At 37.9% G+C, this 16,079-nt stretch overlaps 1 protein-coding gene and 1 long non-coding RNA gene across 2 annotated transcripts in view; one reads left to right on the forward strand and one right to left on the reverse strand.

Moving 5' to 3' along the window:
- Positions 1–498: 498 nt before the first annotated feature.
- Positions 499–7,641, forward strand: LOC143889376 (uncharacterized). Its single transcript, XR_013254822.1, has 3 exons — positions 499–802; positions 6,930–7,071; positions 7,157–7,641. It is a non-coding gene; the product is annotated as an uncharacterized LOC143889376 (long non-coding RNA).
- A 4,280-nt stretch (positions 7,642–11,921) lies between these two features.
- LOC143891187 (uncharacterized) overlaps positions 11,922–16,079 on the reverse strand; it is a 60,453-nt gene continuing 56,295 nt past the window's right edge. The window contains exons 10-14 of the mRNA XM_077395821.1: positions 15,169–15,668; positions 14,360–14,444; positions 12,464–12,498; positions 12,308–12,385; positions 11,922–12,150 (exon numbers count right to left, since the gene is read on the reverse strand). Of these exons, the coding sequence (XP_077251936.1) occupies positions 11,922–12,150; positions 12,308–12,385; positions 12,464–12,498; positions 14,360–14,444; positions 15,169–15,668 (927 nt within the window). The remainder of the gene's footprint in view (positions 12,151–12,307; positions 12,386–12,463; positions 12,499–14,359; positions 14,445–15,168; positions 15,669–16,079) is intronic.

Here is a 16,079-nt window from a genome sequence, read left to right on the forward strand (position 1 = left end):
GTTTCGTCTGCCTCAAGCTCGCTGCGAAAGCTTCAGCAGAACTGAAATCTAAAATATTTTGACCCCCAGGGTCCGGAGGGTTGGAGGCCATGACTGGATGCGAGAATGTTAAAAATTAAAATTTGACAACTTACCTCCCTTTCACGAAGACAGGGTTGTATGATTTTCGCATAGCTGATACAAACATGAATCAAAATTTCTTTCTCTTGCTTCTAAATATGCTATCTCTTTTAACATAAGCACAGAAAAAGGCAAAGAATGCCGCCCCAGCCATAAAAGCAACAGCCCATTGAAATGGTGGATCCTTGAAACAAACAAGTGAAGCCTCCAACTATTGTGACGCCTTGTAAACTAATTAATATTAGAAAATTTTACGGGAAAAGGACACCCAAGGGAGTTGGGCGCCCAAGGCAACTTGGACACCCAAACCTATGGTGCCTTTTCTTTTCTATATACAGTGAGAGGAGGGAGAGTAAAAAGGTTGGATGTTTTCTCTCCCTCTCCCTCTCCCTCTCCCTATCCCTCGTCGCTCTTAAGCTCTCTTTCTCTCTTAGTTTTCTCAGGTTAAAAAGGAATTCTTTCTTCTTCCTCCATTGGTTTTGAAGAAGAGTTCTTCAATCCTCCACAAGTCATTCTTTCTTCTTCCTCCATTGGTTTTGAAGAAGAGTTCTTCAATCCTCCACAAGTCAAAGCAATGAAAAAAGAACAATCACTCTGACTTCCAAGGCGTTCACATTTGAGAAGCATTGAAGACAAGCAAGGAGTAGGTCAAGTTGAAATTACCAGTCGGGGAAATCCTTTGGTATTATTTCTTAATTCCTTTGTGTTTATATTTTGATTACCATAAAATCTAGTAACTGGAAATTTGAAAAGGGGTGAAATTTTTTTGTTACGTGCAACTTTGAGGCATTCTGTTGCTCCTTAATCCCTTATTTGAACCAGTATTAACTAACAGATAGATCGGGTTAGGGTTGAGAAATTTAGAGATAGGTTGGGTTAAGGTTGACCATCGTTCGGGTTGGATCAGGTTATGGTTGAGGGAATGTCATCTCAGGTTGCAGCCCTACTCATTGCTCACCAAGAATGTAGTAATAAACAAAAGGATCGATCCATAATAAGATTACAGAGCCTCTCAAATGCAGTCACAAGATTCCAACGACTTACTATCAATATTATTGAGGTGATGTAGTTTGTCAAAGCCTCCAAATTACTTTGCTGCAAACCTTGAAAAATCCACCAATTCAGGAATTATATTGTTAGGCTTTAAGAGGCCTTTGCTTATGTCTCCGGAGAAAGTCTAAAGTATGAACCCACTTGCAAGCTTTTCCAGGTTGGCCTTCACATCATCCAATCTTGGAAGGAGATGAGAATTTATGAACATTGTAAATATTGCAAGGCCCAAGGTCTGAAACAGCTGGAAAGAATGAACTCACCATTACCAACCATAATCCAAACAAGGGTATGAAGGATAGTCAAGATAAATAAAAACCAGATTCCAACCACTTTCTTCTTAGAAAAGAGGAAGACAACAAACCCAGGAAACTAAGATAATTTAATTCATATTATTAAGATTTTCATAGGGCGATGATAAATTCGCACCCCCTGTAGGATATGCGAATTATTCAAATCACTCAAATGATGGAGGTAAAAGAAATGTCTGTTTGTGAATTCAATGGCATGGACTTTGCACAAAACAGAATGAATTCATGAACTATTGCTAACTTCTCAAACCATAATGCCATGATTTCTTCTTATTAATAGTTTGTATACCAGCAATGAACCGTGTTTGACAATGGAATTAGAAAAACAAAAAACAAAAAAAACAAAATCTTTAAAAATATAATGACCACCTATAAAAATTTAGAAGTTTACTGGTATGTTCACTGAAAATTGAAACCGTAGGCCTTCACATGTTACTCAGAAGTGCAGAGAGGAACATGGAAAATTAGCTTTTTGTAATTATGATCTGATAGAATTTGTAAATTCATTCATAAGAATCAATTCATCTTACAAAATGATATTTACTTTTGATTAGTTCTGTGGTCAATGTTAAGTACTTAGAAAAGAAATAAAATTAACAGTATTTCTTGCATTTTAATACAAGCCAGGATAAAACATGAGATCTCATTGCATTAGAGCTTTGGAAGTGCTAGATCAATAAACGTCAATTTCATAAAAGGAAAAGAATCTATATTCACATGTATTTAACAGGAAATAAACAAAATAGGAAGGACTCACCACACTTTCAACAATAAAAACCAGCAACAGAATTTCTCCCAACTTGCCTCACTTGGTTTCTATCAAATTACATCTCTTCAACAATTAAAAACAAGAAAACTAGAAAAAGCAACAACAACAAAAGAGAGGCAGTGTTTCATCTCAATGAAAAACCCCAGTTGAATGATAACTAAATTACATATCTTAAAGAAATATGGTCCTATGCAACCATATTCAAATTACATCAATCTCAATTTTAGTCATACAAAGTAATTCTATTGAAATCCCAAACACAGTAAAAACCAAACAGACACATGGAAATTGCTAGAACAGAATAAACAGAAGGTAAAAAAAAAAAAACTTAAATTTTGATGATCTTAGCAGGTTTAATTAGAGGATTAGCCTTAGAAATCTCTTCTTTACCAATAGCCTTATAATCAAAAGAACAATCATGGGTATCTGAGTATCGATGTCGACCACAGAAAAGATCACCACACCGGCACCGGAATCCGGTCAATCCCACCCTTTTCCGGCAGCTGGAGCATCGGTTTGCGAAACGAATTGGTCTTGGAGATTCTAAAGAAAGCTCCATACCCAAATCTGTGACTTGAATTTTTGTCCTTTCATGCTTTTGGATTGGTATTTCTGAAGAAGATTTAAGGAACAGGGGAGGAGGCGATGAGGGCGAAGAAGAAGAAGAAGAAGAAGAAGGTTTTAAGGCCTCACAATCGGTTTCTTCTTTGTTGATTTTCAAACTTTCTTGAGCCATTTCAAATTCAGAGATCAATGAACAAAAACCCAGAATCTATTACTAGAAATTAATTGAATCTAAGGAAATTAAAGAGGGAAAATATTGGGAGTTTAGAGTTTGATACAATACAGACTATGAGAAGGCAATAAAAATCATCATAAATATTCAAAAGAAAAGGATTGTTGAGGAATAATGGTTGGAGAATATGAAGAATCGAAAACCTAAGAAAGATTAAGAATGAGAGATGAAGAACCAAAAGAAGAAGGATTTTTGTTAGAAATTTAAGCAAGAAAATAACCCAATCAAGACAAGTAAATTCTGTGGATTTTTCCCCAGGAATTGATGAGGGGAACCTGATTTTGCTAAGAATTTAGCGAGAAACGTGATCGTTTGATTGATTAGACATTGAAAATTGCACTAAAAACGGAGACTTTCGGGCGAAGGAAAAAAAGCAGGGGATGTTGGGAGGAGAGGAGGAGAAATCACGTCAACAAAAGTATAAGGATCAATTACCAAAGGGGGACAAGCATTAGGGAGAATTATCAACTGGACCAAAGCTTTTCAGAAATTACGAATGGGGGACAAAATATGCACGGATGAAAAATTATGGTCGAAAATGCCCTTTTCCTAATGACGACTTTCCTTTTTACTTTTTACTCTTCCCTCTTCTTTACTGTTTTTATTTTTTAACTTTGGGGGTTTTAACCTACCGGTCTTCTCCTTCACTTGCAGCCACCATTAGAGGTGGAAAAAGTCGACGAACACGTGAGTAATTATTTTTTTTCCCATTTTCTCTATCTCGGTTTTGTTTTTCATTTTTTTTAGGGTTTTGCAATGCTTTTGTTTTGTCAATATCTGTTTTATCTTCTTTAGGGTTTTGTATTTTGTTCCTCTCTAATGATTTCTGGTGGATTACCCTATTTTGAGAGTTAAAAATCCGATTTTAGGTGGATACCCTATTTTGAGGTTTTGTTTTGAGAGTTGGAAACCCTCTTTAGATATTTTGTAAGCCCCATTTAGATACTTGAAAACCCCTATTTTATAGACCTTAAAACCTTTGACAACCCCCTTCTAGAGATTTGAAAACCCCTCTCCTATAGAGTTTAGAAGTTTTGAAAACCCCTCCTAGAGAGTTGAAAACCCTATTTTGAGGTTTTGTTTTGAGACTTGAAAACCCTTCTTTAAATATTTGGTAAGCCCCATTTAGAGACTTGAAAACCCCTCTTTTATAGACCTTCAAACCTTTGACAACCCCCTTCTAGAGATTTGAAAACCCCTCTTTTATAGACCTTAAAACCTTTGACAACCCCCTACTAGAGATTTGAAAACCCCTCCTAGAGAGTTGAAAAGCTTTGAAAACCCCCTCCTAGAGAGTTGAAAACCCGATTTCAGGTGGAAAACCCTATTTTGAGGTTTTGTTTTGAGAGTTGGAAACCCTCTTCAGATATTTTGTAAGCCCCATTTAAATACTTGAAAACCCCTCTTTTATAGACCTTAAAACCTTTGACAACCCCCTTCTAGAGATTTGAAAACCCCTCTCTTATAGACTTTAGAAGCTTTGAAAACCCCTCCTAGAGAGTTGAAAACCCTATTTTGAGGTTTTGTTTTCAGACTTGAAAACCCTTCTTTAAATATTTGGTAAGCCCCATTTAGAGACTTGAAAACCCCTCTTTTATAGACCTTCAAACCTTTGACAACCCCCTTCTAGAGATTTGAAAACCCCTCTTTTATAGACCTTAAAACCTTTGACAACCCCCTCCTAGAGATTTGAAAACCCCTCCTAGAGAGTTGAAAAGCTTTGAAAACCCCCTCCTAGAGAGTTGAAAACCCGATTTCAGGTGGAAAACCCTATTTTGAGGTTTTGTTTTGAGACTTGAAAACCCCTCTTTAAATATTTGGTAAGCCCCATTTAGAGACTTGAAAACCCCTCTTTAGATATTTGGTAAGCCCCATTTAGAGACTTGGAAACCCTGTTTAGAGACTTGAAAACCCTGAGTTAGAAACCCTATTTCAGGTGGATAACTATCTTTTGAGGTTTTGTTTTGAGACTTGAAAACCCCTCTTTAGTCAGCTAGTAAATAGAGCCTTTATATGGATTCAGGTTGGTTGTAAGGTGTAGAACTGATAGGTTGGAGCTGTAACGAACATACTCGAATGTATAAATAAGAGACTAGTAAAAAATAATGTGAAAACTCATATAAAAAAAAGGTGCGTGTGTGCCTTTCCCTACTATGATTTGAATGTATTTAAAAATGAGGTGTGAAATGAAAATATATATAGAGACTAAAGCTAGATTACGATGGATGTTAAAAAAAAGAAGAAATTTCAGTTTGTATTAGAAGAGGTTTGAAACAGGACACTAGCTTCCAGAAGCAATTTTGGAAAATGATGACTATGAAAGTGATTGAATGATCTTTGATGTGAAAATTGATTTTCATATTTTGTAAGAGTGTTTTTTATCCTAAATTGTAATGTTTATTTTCGGATCTTTTATTTCAGTTATTTGAATGGTCTATCTGTTCTATTTTGCTTATTTGTATGAAGATTTTCTCTCAAGGTTGGTTAGTGTTAAATACTTTAGTTGTCTCCTCATGATGTTTGGTGTTAGGATTGTCTAACTTATAGAGGAATATGTAAGTTGGTATCAATTTTTTTTAAAAAGAAAAAAAAGGGTTCAAAGAACTTCATGTATACTCTTTCTATTGTGTATATCTCAACTAGCTTTCTTTTTCTTTCTAGCATCATTTTCTAAGTCTCTTAAAGTTGACATTATTCCTAATTGTGCTCTGCCAATTATATAATTCTTGTTCTACTTTGGGAAATGATTCCATCACTTAAATCTTGTTATATGTATAGTTTTTTTAGTTATTTGGTTAATAGTAAATGGCATCAGCCCAATCTTTGTTCTATCTCTTGTGAATAATGGTATTATCAGACTCGTGTTTTAGTGTTTGCATTGTTAAGGCTTGCCTTTTTCTTATAATTTGGTTGTGAACTATGATGGCATTTTATAGAGTATTTTAGCCACTAGGAAATGATGCTTTTTAATCCGGTTATGACTGAGGTTTTTGTCCTCAAACCAATTCCTTCTTGTCTTCCTTTTGTTCCCAACTAGAGGTTTCACCAATAGATTGCATGAAGCTAGCTCTGAGATGGTCAAACAAAGACAATAGGCAAAGGAGAAGACCAAAAAACTCAATCCTAACCCTCGCTACTCCATCTCTAGCCAACCAGTCTGCCTCTCTAGATATTGGAGAACACTATTTTGGAAATCACGTATGAGACGGATGTATCCTTGGTGCACATTTGAATAAGCGCAAATAAAGTGGCAGACCTTAATGCAATGGAGGTTTTATATGTGGGTCAAGACACTCCACTATAGAACTGTTTTGTGATTTTCAAGGGTGTTAAAAGTTTATTTCTCTTGTCCTGACCATCTTGGTCTTTTTCTGTGAATAAAATTAGCAGCTATTCAAATATTTCTCTTGTACTGCCTTGGCTAGTTGAATCCATATCGTCCCTGATGTTGTATACTTCATTACCACGAAATTACTATATCTTGGTCACACACCTTGAAAAAAAAAAAGAGTAAGAATAAGAAAGGAAAGAAAGTTATATTGACGCAGTGGTCATAAATGGCTTCAATCTGGCATTTCGTTATAAATGAAAAAGAGCCAACCTCTCCAACACTTGCAAGAATAGAAGAGAAAGAATAGTGAATACATGTCATATCAAAAGCAATAGCCCCCGATACAACTTAATCATGATATGATTATTTTTTAAATGCAAATCTCTTAAAAAATAGGTTTTTTTTAAATTCAAAATTTCTAATTGTGTTCATTCTTGTCATCACAAGGTAGTTGATAACCTTGTCTTCTTTCTTCTCTTGCCTTTGATTTAAAATAATATGAGTTTTGATAACCTTATTATATAGTTGATAACCTTGTTTGTTCTTTCACAGATCTATATAATGTGTCTGTTTTGATAAATGGCAAAGGTGACAGAAAAAGGGGGGAGCAAGGCTAAGATTCTTAAGAGGAGGGGGAAAATGCAAAAGGGGAAGGGGAAGGGAAGGGAAAATATTTGAAGGGAGGAAGCAACATGTACGTGTATTTCATATTTATGTTTTCAATATCATTCAGTTTTCATATGTCATTTAATGTTTTGATGATGTTAATTGATTTGCAGGCTCCTTATGTCCCTGCAAGATGTTCGCCTTCATGTTTCAAGAGTGCATTGGCTAAGATGGGGTTGCAGCAACACCATTACGAGGAACTAGAGAAGACCCCGTTCAAACATCTGATCCACCTTGAAGAAATTGTGATGCACAAGTCCCTTATCAGAGCACTACATGATAAGTGAGATCCTGCCACTAAATCATTCAGATTAGGCTGTATTTCAGTTCCTTTTAAGGCCAACGATGTAGCGTTGGCGTTAGGCCTACCAGTCAGAGGGGAGGCAATAAATGTGAACAGGGTTATATCAACTGACAAGAGAAACCCTCCTCCTCTTGTTGATGGCTGGCCATTTCGTAAAGCAAATGTTGTAGCATATTTATTCCTTCATTGGTACATGTGAGTAAATTTTTCTACGTTAAGAATGCTAGTTTTCCTTCATTGGTGGTTGAAGCATTTTTTTACAATCGAGGACTTTCCTTGAACAGGAAAATCTTATTTCTAGACTTCGTACCATGGATGAGACCACAGATGAGAAAACAAAACTCAAATATTATGAACTTGCGAAAGGGATATTGAATGCTAGACTTATAGATATCCCGTGTGAAGAGATTAATATGGTCTTGATCTCATTATGTCAAAACAACCACTGGGTTCTGCTTGTGCTTGACATGGTTAAAACGCGGGGGAAAACCATTGGTAAAGAAGTACAATACCTTACAGTCGGTTGTGTTGAATCACCTCTTATATTGGTACCATCAAGTTCATCATCATAGTCTCTTTGCAAATCCACTTCAAAACGCGGGAGACGATTGACATTTTCTGCTTCTCGAGGAAGATTTTGGGGTGGATTCGAAGTAGACGGAATGGCTACATTATTAGAGGGTCCCGTAATAGAAACATTATTTGGAGGCAACATTGACGAATACAATGAATTTCTACCATTGTCACTAATGCTTTTGAATATGTATATCATCATAGAATTAAACACATCTTTGTCAAACATCCTCATGATGGTTTGGAAGGCATCATCATTATCGACATCCATTAAAGTGGATATATATGGATCAACAACGTATCGACACTTTATGGATTCAATCACCTGCCCTTCTATAGTTCCGATTCTTTTCTGGATTAGAACTTTAAATTGTTGGAAATTGATTCGTCGTCCAATCGATAAGAATGTCTTCCTCCCACCGATATATTCCCACGAAACTTCATCATTCAATTTTCCATCATAGTGTAAAAGAAGAGAAACCATTGTGTCGCCCATTTTTTTAAACACCTACAAAGACACACAAGATGTCAGAAGAACAATGTTGAAATAAGGAGAGTTTTCAAATCTCTAAACAGGGTTGTCAACACTCTAAATGGGGGTTTTAAAGTCTCAAGAAGGAGGATTATGAAGTCAATAAACATGGTTGGCTAGGGGGCTCAAGTCTAAAATAGGGCTGATCAAGTAACTAAATTGGGGTTTTCAAGTGTCTATAGAGGGCTTCTCAGGTCCCAAAGGGATTATCAAGTACCTAAACTGGGGTTAACAGATATCTAAGGGAGGGTTTTCAAGGACAAAAAGGCTTATCATGTGCTAATTGGGGGTATCAAGTATCTAGATGGGTTTCAAGACTATAGAAGGGGGCTTTTCAAATCTATGAAGGGAGTTATCCATTATCTAAATTGGATTATGTATAAGCAGGGGTTTTCAACTCTCTAGGAGAGGGTTTTCAAAGCTTCTAAAGTCTATAAGAGAGGGGTTTTTAACTCTCCAAAAGGGGGCTGTTAAAGGTTTTAAGGCCTATAAAAGAGGGGTTTTCAAGTATCTAATGGGGCTTACTAAATATCTAAACATGGCTTCCAACTCTCAAAACAAAACCTCAAAATAGGGTATCCACCTGAAATCGGGTTTTCAACTCTCAAAAAGGGTTATCCACTAGAAATCATTAGAGATGAACAAAATACAAAACCCTAAACAAGATAATACAGATATTGAGAAAACAAAAACATTGCAAAAAAACTACTCACGTGTTTGTTGAGTTTTCCCACGTCCAATGCTAGGTTAAAAAACCCCCAAAGTAGAAAATGAAACAGTAAAGAAGAGGGAAAGGGAAAAGTAGAAAAGTAAAAACCAACGTGGTCTTTAAGAAAAGAAAAGGGCATTTTGGACCACAATTTCCCATCCGTACATATTTTGTCCCCCATTCGTAATTTCTGAAAAGCCTGGGTCCAGTTGATAATTCTACCTAATTTCTGTCCCCTTTGGTAATTGGTCCAAAGTATAATAATAATCAAATAAATTAGCAAATATAGAAAGGGCGATGATAAATTTGCACCTCCTGTCGGATAATTCGCTCCACTGTAATGTAAAATTGCGTTTAGGTCTCCCCATAATTCACGTTACAGTGCATCGAATTATCCCAAGGGAGTGCGAATTTATCATCTCCCTAAATAAAGTGCTTTCTTTCTTCTTTTTTCCTTTTTTATATTTTTTATTTGTTTGCTTTTTGAGTTTTGAGGGGCAATGCAAAAGATGAGGCAGCAGCCTGTTGGGAGATGCCACGTCAGCTTTTGACGGTCTGCTGACCTTGGTCACCTGCTACCCATGCGGAGAGCACGTCACCAATAAGGGCTCCTGGCCACGTCCAACTTGGTGTAGCTCATTTGCTGACGTGTACGTTGTTAGAGTTACATTTCTAAAGAGGTGTTCCTGTAGCAAACTTAAGGCATTGCACGCAGCATGGCCTGTGAGCTTTAGGGCGCTAGTTGCACTTATAGGCGCGTTTTGCACTTCGCATTTATGCATCATCTTGAGGAATGGTTGGAATGCATAAATTTTTTTCATATTGGATTTGAGTCTCTCATCATCGTGATGTTGATGAGAGACCAAAACCGAACCGGCAGTTTAACATTCTGAAAAAACCCAAGTGTTTCAACTCGGGTAAGATAAAAACCAGTCAGTTCGGTTGCATTCGGAATTCACCGAGCACAACCTCGGGATAACAACCAAAACTGAAGTGGTGGTTTAACATTCTGAAAAAACTTAAGTGTCTAAGCCCGGGAAGAATACAAGCCAGCCGACTGAGTTGCACTCACCACGTGCTCATTAATTAACAATTCAGAAATAAATTCGCTGGAAATACATAAGCGAAGATGACAAATGACGAACTCAAACACTTAGAGAAATTTTAAAGTGTTTCCATTCCAAAAAGCCCTTGGGGGCAACGTACACAAAAGGCCTCTGGGGCCGAGATACAAAGTAGCAGAAGAGAAGAAAAACGAAAATACATTGTAAAAACATAGCAAATGACCCAGAAAGATGGAGAGGGTGTTAGATTGGTTGTAAAAACCCCGAGCAAAATCAGTACATGTACCGGAAGAATAAACGGTGTAGAACAAAAATTTTGCTCTAACTCAGGATTCCGAGGGACTAATTGATTTTATTGTGATTTAACAAACACAAATATAAATACCTTTAGTTGATGTAGAAAAGAACACGTCCGCTTAATCTACTCCTCGAAAATTCGCCAGTGATCTAATCGACGCGAAACCGCAAGTTGAATCGATAGATTCCTTTTGTTGCGCAAATGATCTAGTGTACAAATCCTTATTCACTTAATAATATGATCCAAATCAGATTATAATATGAGAATATATGTTTAGATCAATGGAGCTTAGTTGGATAATTGTCTTTGACCTTTAAAAGACAAAACTAGTTGATGGAATTGAGAGAGAAGAAGAAGAGAAAGACTTTGGGGTGTCTCTACCAATTTTCAGCACATGAAATTATGGAAGAGCTGTAGAAAACTCCAGCAATATGTCTTGTATTTATAGAGTTTCCAATTTCCATATGCACAATCCAACATTTCCCTTATCTTGGACAGAGGGAGGAGTCGGTTCTGGAGCTTTCCTCTTTTGACCCTTCCCCTGGACGGCCTGCCGCACCTTCTAAGGCAATCTGTTTCATCATTTCTGCAATCAAAGAAATTGGCTAAGTGTCAGAGGTCGGATTAATATTTCGATAACATAGCAAACAACACGAACATGATTTAAGATACTATTCTTAGTCCAAACAGCCTAAGACACCTACGTGCTTGGGTTGCAGCACTGACACCGATCTCAACCAAGATCTCCTCCGTGGAGAACTCCGAACAGTGAATCAAACCCTCCCAACGAATCTCTTCGCAGATCTTTGCAAAGGTCACCTAGTCCTCACCTTCCAATGGTGGTTTGCAACTCATCAACTTTGTATTAACAGATGACAACTTCAAAGGAACTGGCCACCCTTCTTCAGGATCAGCAGCACTAAACATAAATCTGTTCTTCCAACCATGCATTGAGGTCGGTATCCCGGTGATCATTTTCACCTATGGTCGTTGGCTGATGTAGATCCAACCTCCTGATCTGTGCTTTTTCAACTGTGCACACCTTCGGAATAGAGTCAAGGATAGATTCCTCTTCATCCTGTACCGCACTAAATACATGAAGCCGACCAGCATCCTCTAGGAGTTTGGTGCCACATGAGCTGGGAAAACCACAAAACTTTAACACCTCAGCGATAAAGGAGTTGATCGGGAATCTAAAGCCAGCCTTCAAGGCCTCCTCATACACACAGACATCATACTATCGTTGCTTGTACGGTCCCCGCCTTGAAAATAAACCTATTAGCGATACAGTACCGATCCGGAATGTCACCAAGCCTAGACTCATCAAGGATGTTCTCCTCTCGAACAACTGCAATATTGTATTTAGGATCGGCATTCATCCGGGATGTGGCAACAACATCAGCCGCCCTGCTTCCCCCAAAAGGAGCTGGATGTCCCTTGGTCATCATCATCATCTTCCTCATCACCGCTCGATTCTGCTGCATCTAGACTATCCACCCGTACAGGACTAGTGTTCAAATCCAAGATAACACCATCCTCGACGATCTCTACATCCTCGTCATCACTTTCCCCCTCAAGATCGACGATCACATCATCACCCTGGCTGGCCATAACCTTGCCTTGTCCTCTATTCGAATAAGATCTTGTCCTTCAGACGAATTAGTTCCAGATCTGCTCGAGGAAGTTTCTCCCAAGGATGAACAGGAACGAGATTCTGAACTAGAACTACTGGACATTAAAAAAGAAGAAAACGCAATGCAAAAAGATGAACTGGAAAAAATTACCTATCTAAAAGGTAAGACCCCCGAGCTGGCGAGCTCAAACGACGGCAAGCGATGACAAACCGAACAGGAAGAAGCCAGCTAAATAGGAAGAGCAAAATGAGGAAAACAAATGGTGAATGAAGAAATGATCCTCCAAAACTCATCTTAAAGACGAACCTGTCAGGCGACTGTTCGTATCCACGACTCACATCCTGCCACGCGGCAAAGCATTAATGAGGAGGCCAGAAATACAAAAGCGACGCGACCCTGAAAAAAGGGTTCAAAAAACTACCAAGTGTGGTAGTTCGTCCGACAAAATTCATGTCGTCTGAAGCCGTCCAGATATGACGCAATCCACTAAATGACAAAATTTAGGTTGTCTGAAGCCGTCCAGGATAGGACGCAATCCACTAAACGACAAAATGCAGGTTGTTTGAAGCCGTCTAGGATATGACTCAATCCACTAAACGACAAAATTCAGATCGTCTGAAGCCATCCAGAATGTGATACAATCCACTAAATAACAAAATTGCTCGGACCCTCCGGGCCATCTCTTGCGTAACCTTTAAGCTTCCCCAAGTCATCAAAATGACTAAAGGAATCGGGGGGCAACTGATGGGGTGTAAAAAGAATCCTTCAATCGCCAGTCGATGCATGGCATTAAGGCAAAAGTGAAAATATACACTAAAGCCAGGGGCAGACAAGTAAAAATACCCCCAAAGGAAAGCATTAAAGCAATCTCTATCCAATTACAGGATGACACCTGTCCAAGGGGGGAAAGGTAATCTAACACCTGAGCTCTCACTATAAATAGCCCTCATAAATCCAATGGTAGGGGTCAAAATCCCAAAATTTACTATTCAGAGCTCTGCTTTCCTTATCTGATACATTATACTGACTTAAGTATCGGAGAGCCTATTCGGAGTTACCACTCCGGGTTGGTTGTCTGACAGATTGCTGCCTTGTGCAAGCCACAACTCCGGACCGAACTAACCTCCACATCCCTTCACACCAACTCGCACACATTCCTACCTTAGCAGGGCAGTCCATCCTCGACTACCATATCATGTTACAGATTTTGACCGTAACAATTCCATTGCAGCAATCATCTTTTCCCTTTTTCCTACACTAGACGTCTGAAATTGCTTCCTGGTCAGTTTTTCAACCGTTTTACGGTAAGTGATTTCACAAGGAAGAACGTAAAAGTGGACAAAAATGTTGCAGAGGGAGTGAGTCTAAGTGGAAAAAATCTGGAGCATATCTTCATTGAATTCACTTCCCACTATTGATTTCCTAAAATGCAAAATACCGGTTTTTAGGGCAAAATTTAGAGTGTCTGCAAGGCCGTTTAACACGGGGAAAGGAATCCTTGGATAAGCTGTTCCTAGGATTCACTATCATGCTCTAACAAAATTTATCTTGAAGTTATGTTGTATACAAATTCTAGAACAAAGGTTGACGCGTACAGCCCCGTAGTTAAAATAAACCCCAACTTGCTCTGCCCAAGGTGAACAGCCCCCACAAGGATTCAATCATAACAAGCAACTTTGGATCCCACATGGCACATTTGGTTGCGATTTGGGCCGTTGATCTTATCGGTCACATGGGACTAGGGCTGATAGTTAGGAGAAAATCCGTAAAAGTGACTTAGGATATCATTTTCTTCCGAGAAATGAGACTAACAATTGAAAAATAACAGTACGGCTTTCCAATTTCTCTTCATAGTTCATACATAATTATGAGCACAATCATTATGAATAAACAATGGATACATTTTTCTTATGGAAAAGAGGATACATGAGAAATTTTTATCTTATATGAACAGCAATAGCCTGATTTTGCGACATTGAACAACTACTCATTATTATGGCGATGATGATTTACTCTGTAGAGCCAGGAAGGTAAGCAGGGATCAACCCATACCTTCAAAGTATCCACCATTAAGTCCTAACCTCGTGGTCACAAGACTCGAACCCCAAGTACTGGTTGAAGCTTTCCATGCATAAAATGCAGGGTATTGGAGAATTGGAATCAGATTAGTACAAAAAAAGCCTCCACAAGTAAAGTTCACACCATATGAGATTGGTTGAACAAATCAGCATGGGATTGACCTTGAGCCTTTTGGTCCTCCATTATTCTTTGCATTGCATAGTGACATCTGCAAACAATGAGGTAGGTGAGATCATTGCATCAATTTCATGTGAACTATGATGCATCAATACGGATACGTGTCAGAATCTGACATGGATATCGAGTGTAAAATTCGAGGAACCACAAAAAGAAAAATTTGTGGATTCAACAAAATATTTTAATCTATACTCAAATTTTAATTTTTTTACATAATAATATGGTTATAAGAAATAATATTCTGAAATTTAAATAGGTTAAGTAAATATGATGTTTTATTTTTGTATGAAAAATTACTATTATGATGGTTAAAACTCAAAACATTCGGCAATTGTAGAGTTGTGGTAGTAGCGTTTAGAAAATAATAGGTAAAAGGATCTAAAGGTTTCACACAGAATCCTAAAATATTGGAATCCGACACCTGTCGAACACGGGTACCTTGCCCAGTAAGAAGAATCCGTGTAACATAGCATATGAATCAACAAATAAAGTTGTAGTTAATATGTTTTATTTTCTTTTTTGTCAATTAAAATATATTGATTGAAAGAACCAAACAGTCTCAATTTCATGGACTCCAATTATGTATTCAACATGTGTGTTCTCGCAAAAAACGTGTAAAATTCAAACATTCAAGAACTATGATTGCCATATATAACAATGTCAAACCTTATAAGCCAAATCATAATTTCTGCCTTCAGAACATTGCATACATGATGAAATAAATGGAAACATAAGGAAAATGCATGGATTGTTACCTCCAAGGTAGATGATCAAGGAACATATAAGGCGATACAACGATATCCTTGAAGCTTTTCCTATCTGCTATATAGGCTCTATAACTATATTCTCTGTCAAGAATCTTCCAGCTTTTCCATAAGGGCTGAAGGTTTCTTTTCTGTTCTGGAATTATATGAATGATGAAGCCTGGAAGAAACAACTCTGGGGGGTCTTCGTTGGACACTTCAATGGATAATGAAACACCATTCAACTGAGATACAGTATCTCCACATGAAATTACTTCAGAATCCTCAATGCAAATATCCCTTGTATCATAGTGGTTAGGATTATCTAAACTGTCTTCAAGAATATCAGAAGAGCTGCTCGTCATATTGCTTTGGTTGAACTCATCCAAACTATCCTTCAAAATCTCAGTGTCCGTATTGTCAATGAAGGAAGTTTCTTCATTAGAGGGAAGTTGGCCTGGTTTGCTAACCTCTGCAGTGAACACAGCAATTATGATCTCTGTCACAAATATCTTCAATATTTTCAAAATATCGCGTTTTTATCCCAACATTTTGATAAAACGACAAAATCCCGAAATAATTCTGACATTTAAAAAAAATAGCGATATTTTCATTTTTATCATAAAATACCACAATAATATCACAAGATGGACTTCTTTAGAAGACTCTAGCAAAAGAGCGTCAAGCACGTCGTCTGCGATGGGAGGAGATAAAGGCGGCGGAGATTGATCGGCTAGAAAAATTGTTGAGCCACTCTACAGGGGACTCTCTGGAGTCACGGGACACTCTTGACCGGGAAGTGAGCCTAGAGGTCTGGAACCGAATAGGCATTGTTGAAGATATGCAGGAGGCGAACTCATCCTTGTTGGAATCTCTGGAGTTGGAAGTGGATGCAGTTATTCCCCAAGAGGAGATGGATAAAT

This window comes from Tasmannia lanceolata, unplaced genomic scaffold, assembly GCF_043159265.1.
Source record: "Tasmannia lanceolata isolate RefF3 unplaced genomic scaffold, GAP_Taslan_0.1 ptg000013l, whole genome shotgun sequence".
NCBI lineage: Eukaryota > Viridiplantae > Streptophyta > Magnoliopsida > Canellales > Winteraceae > Tasmannia > Tasmannia lanceolata.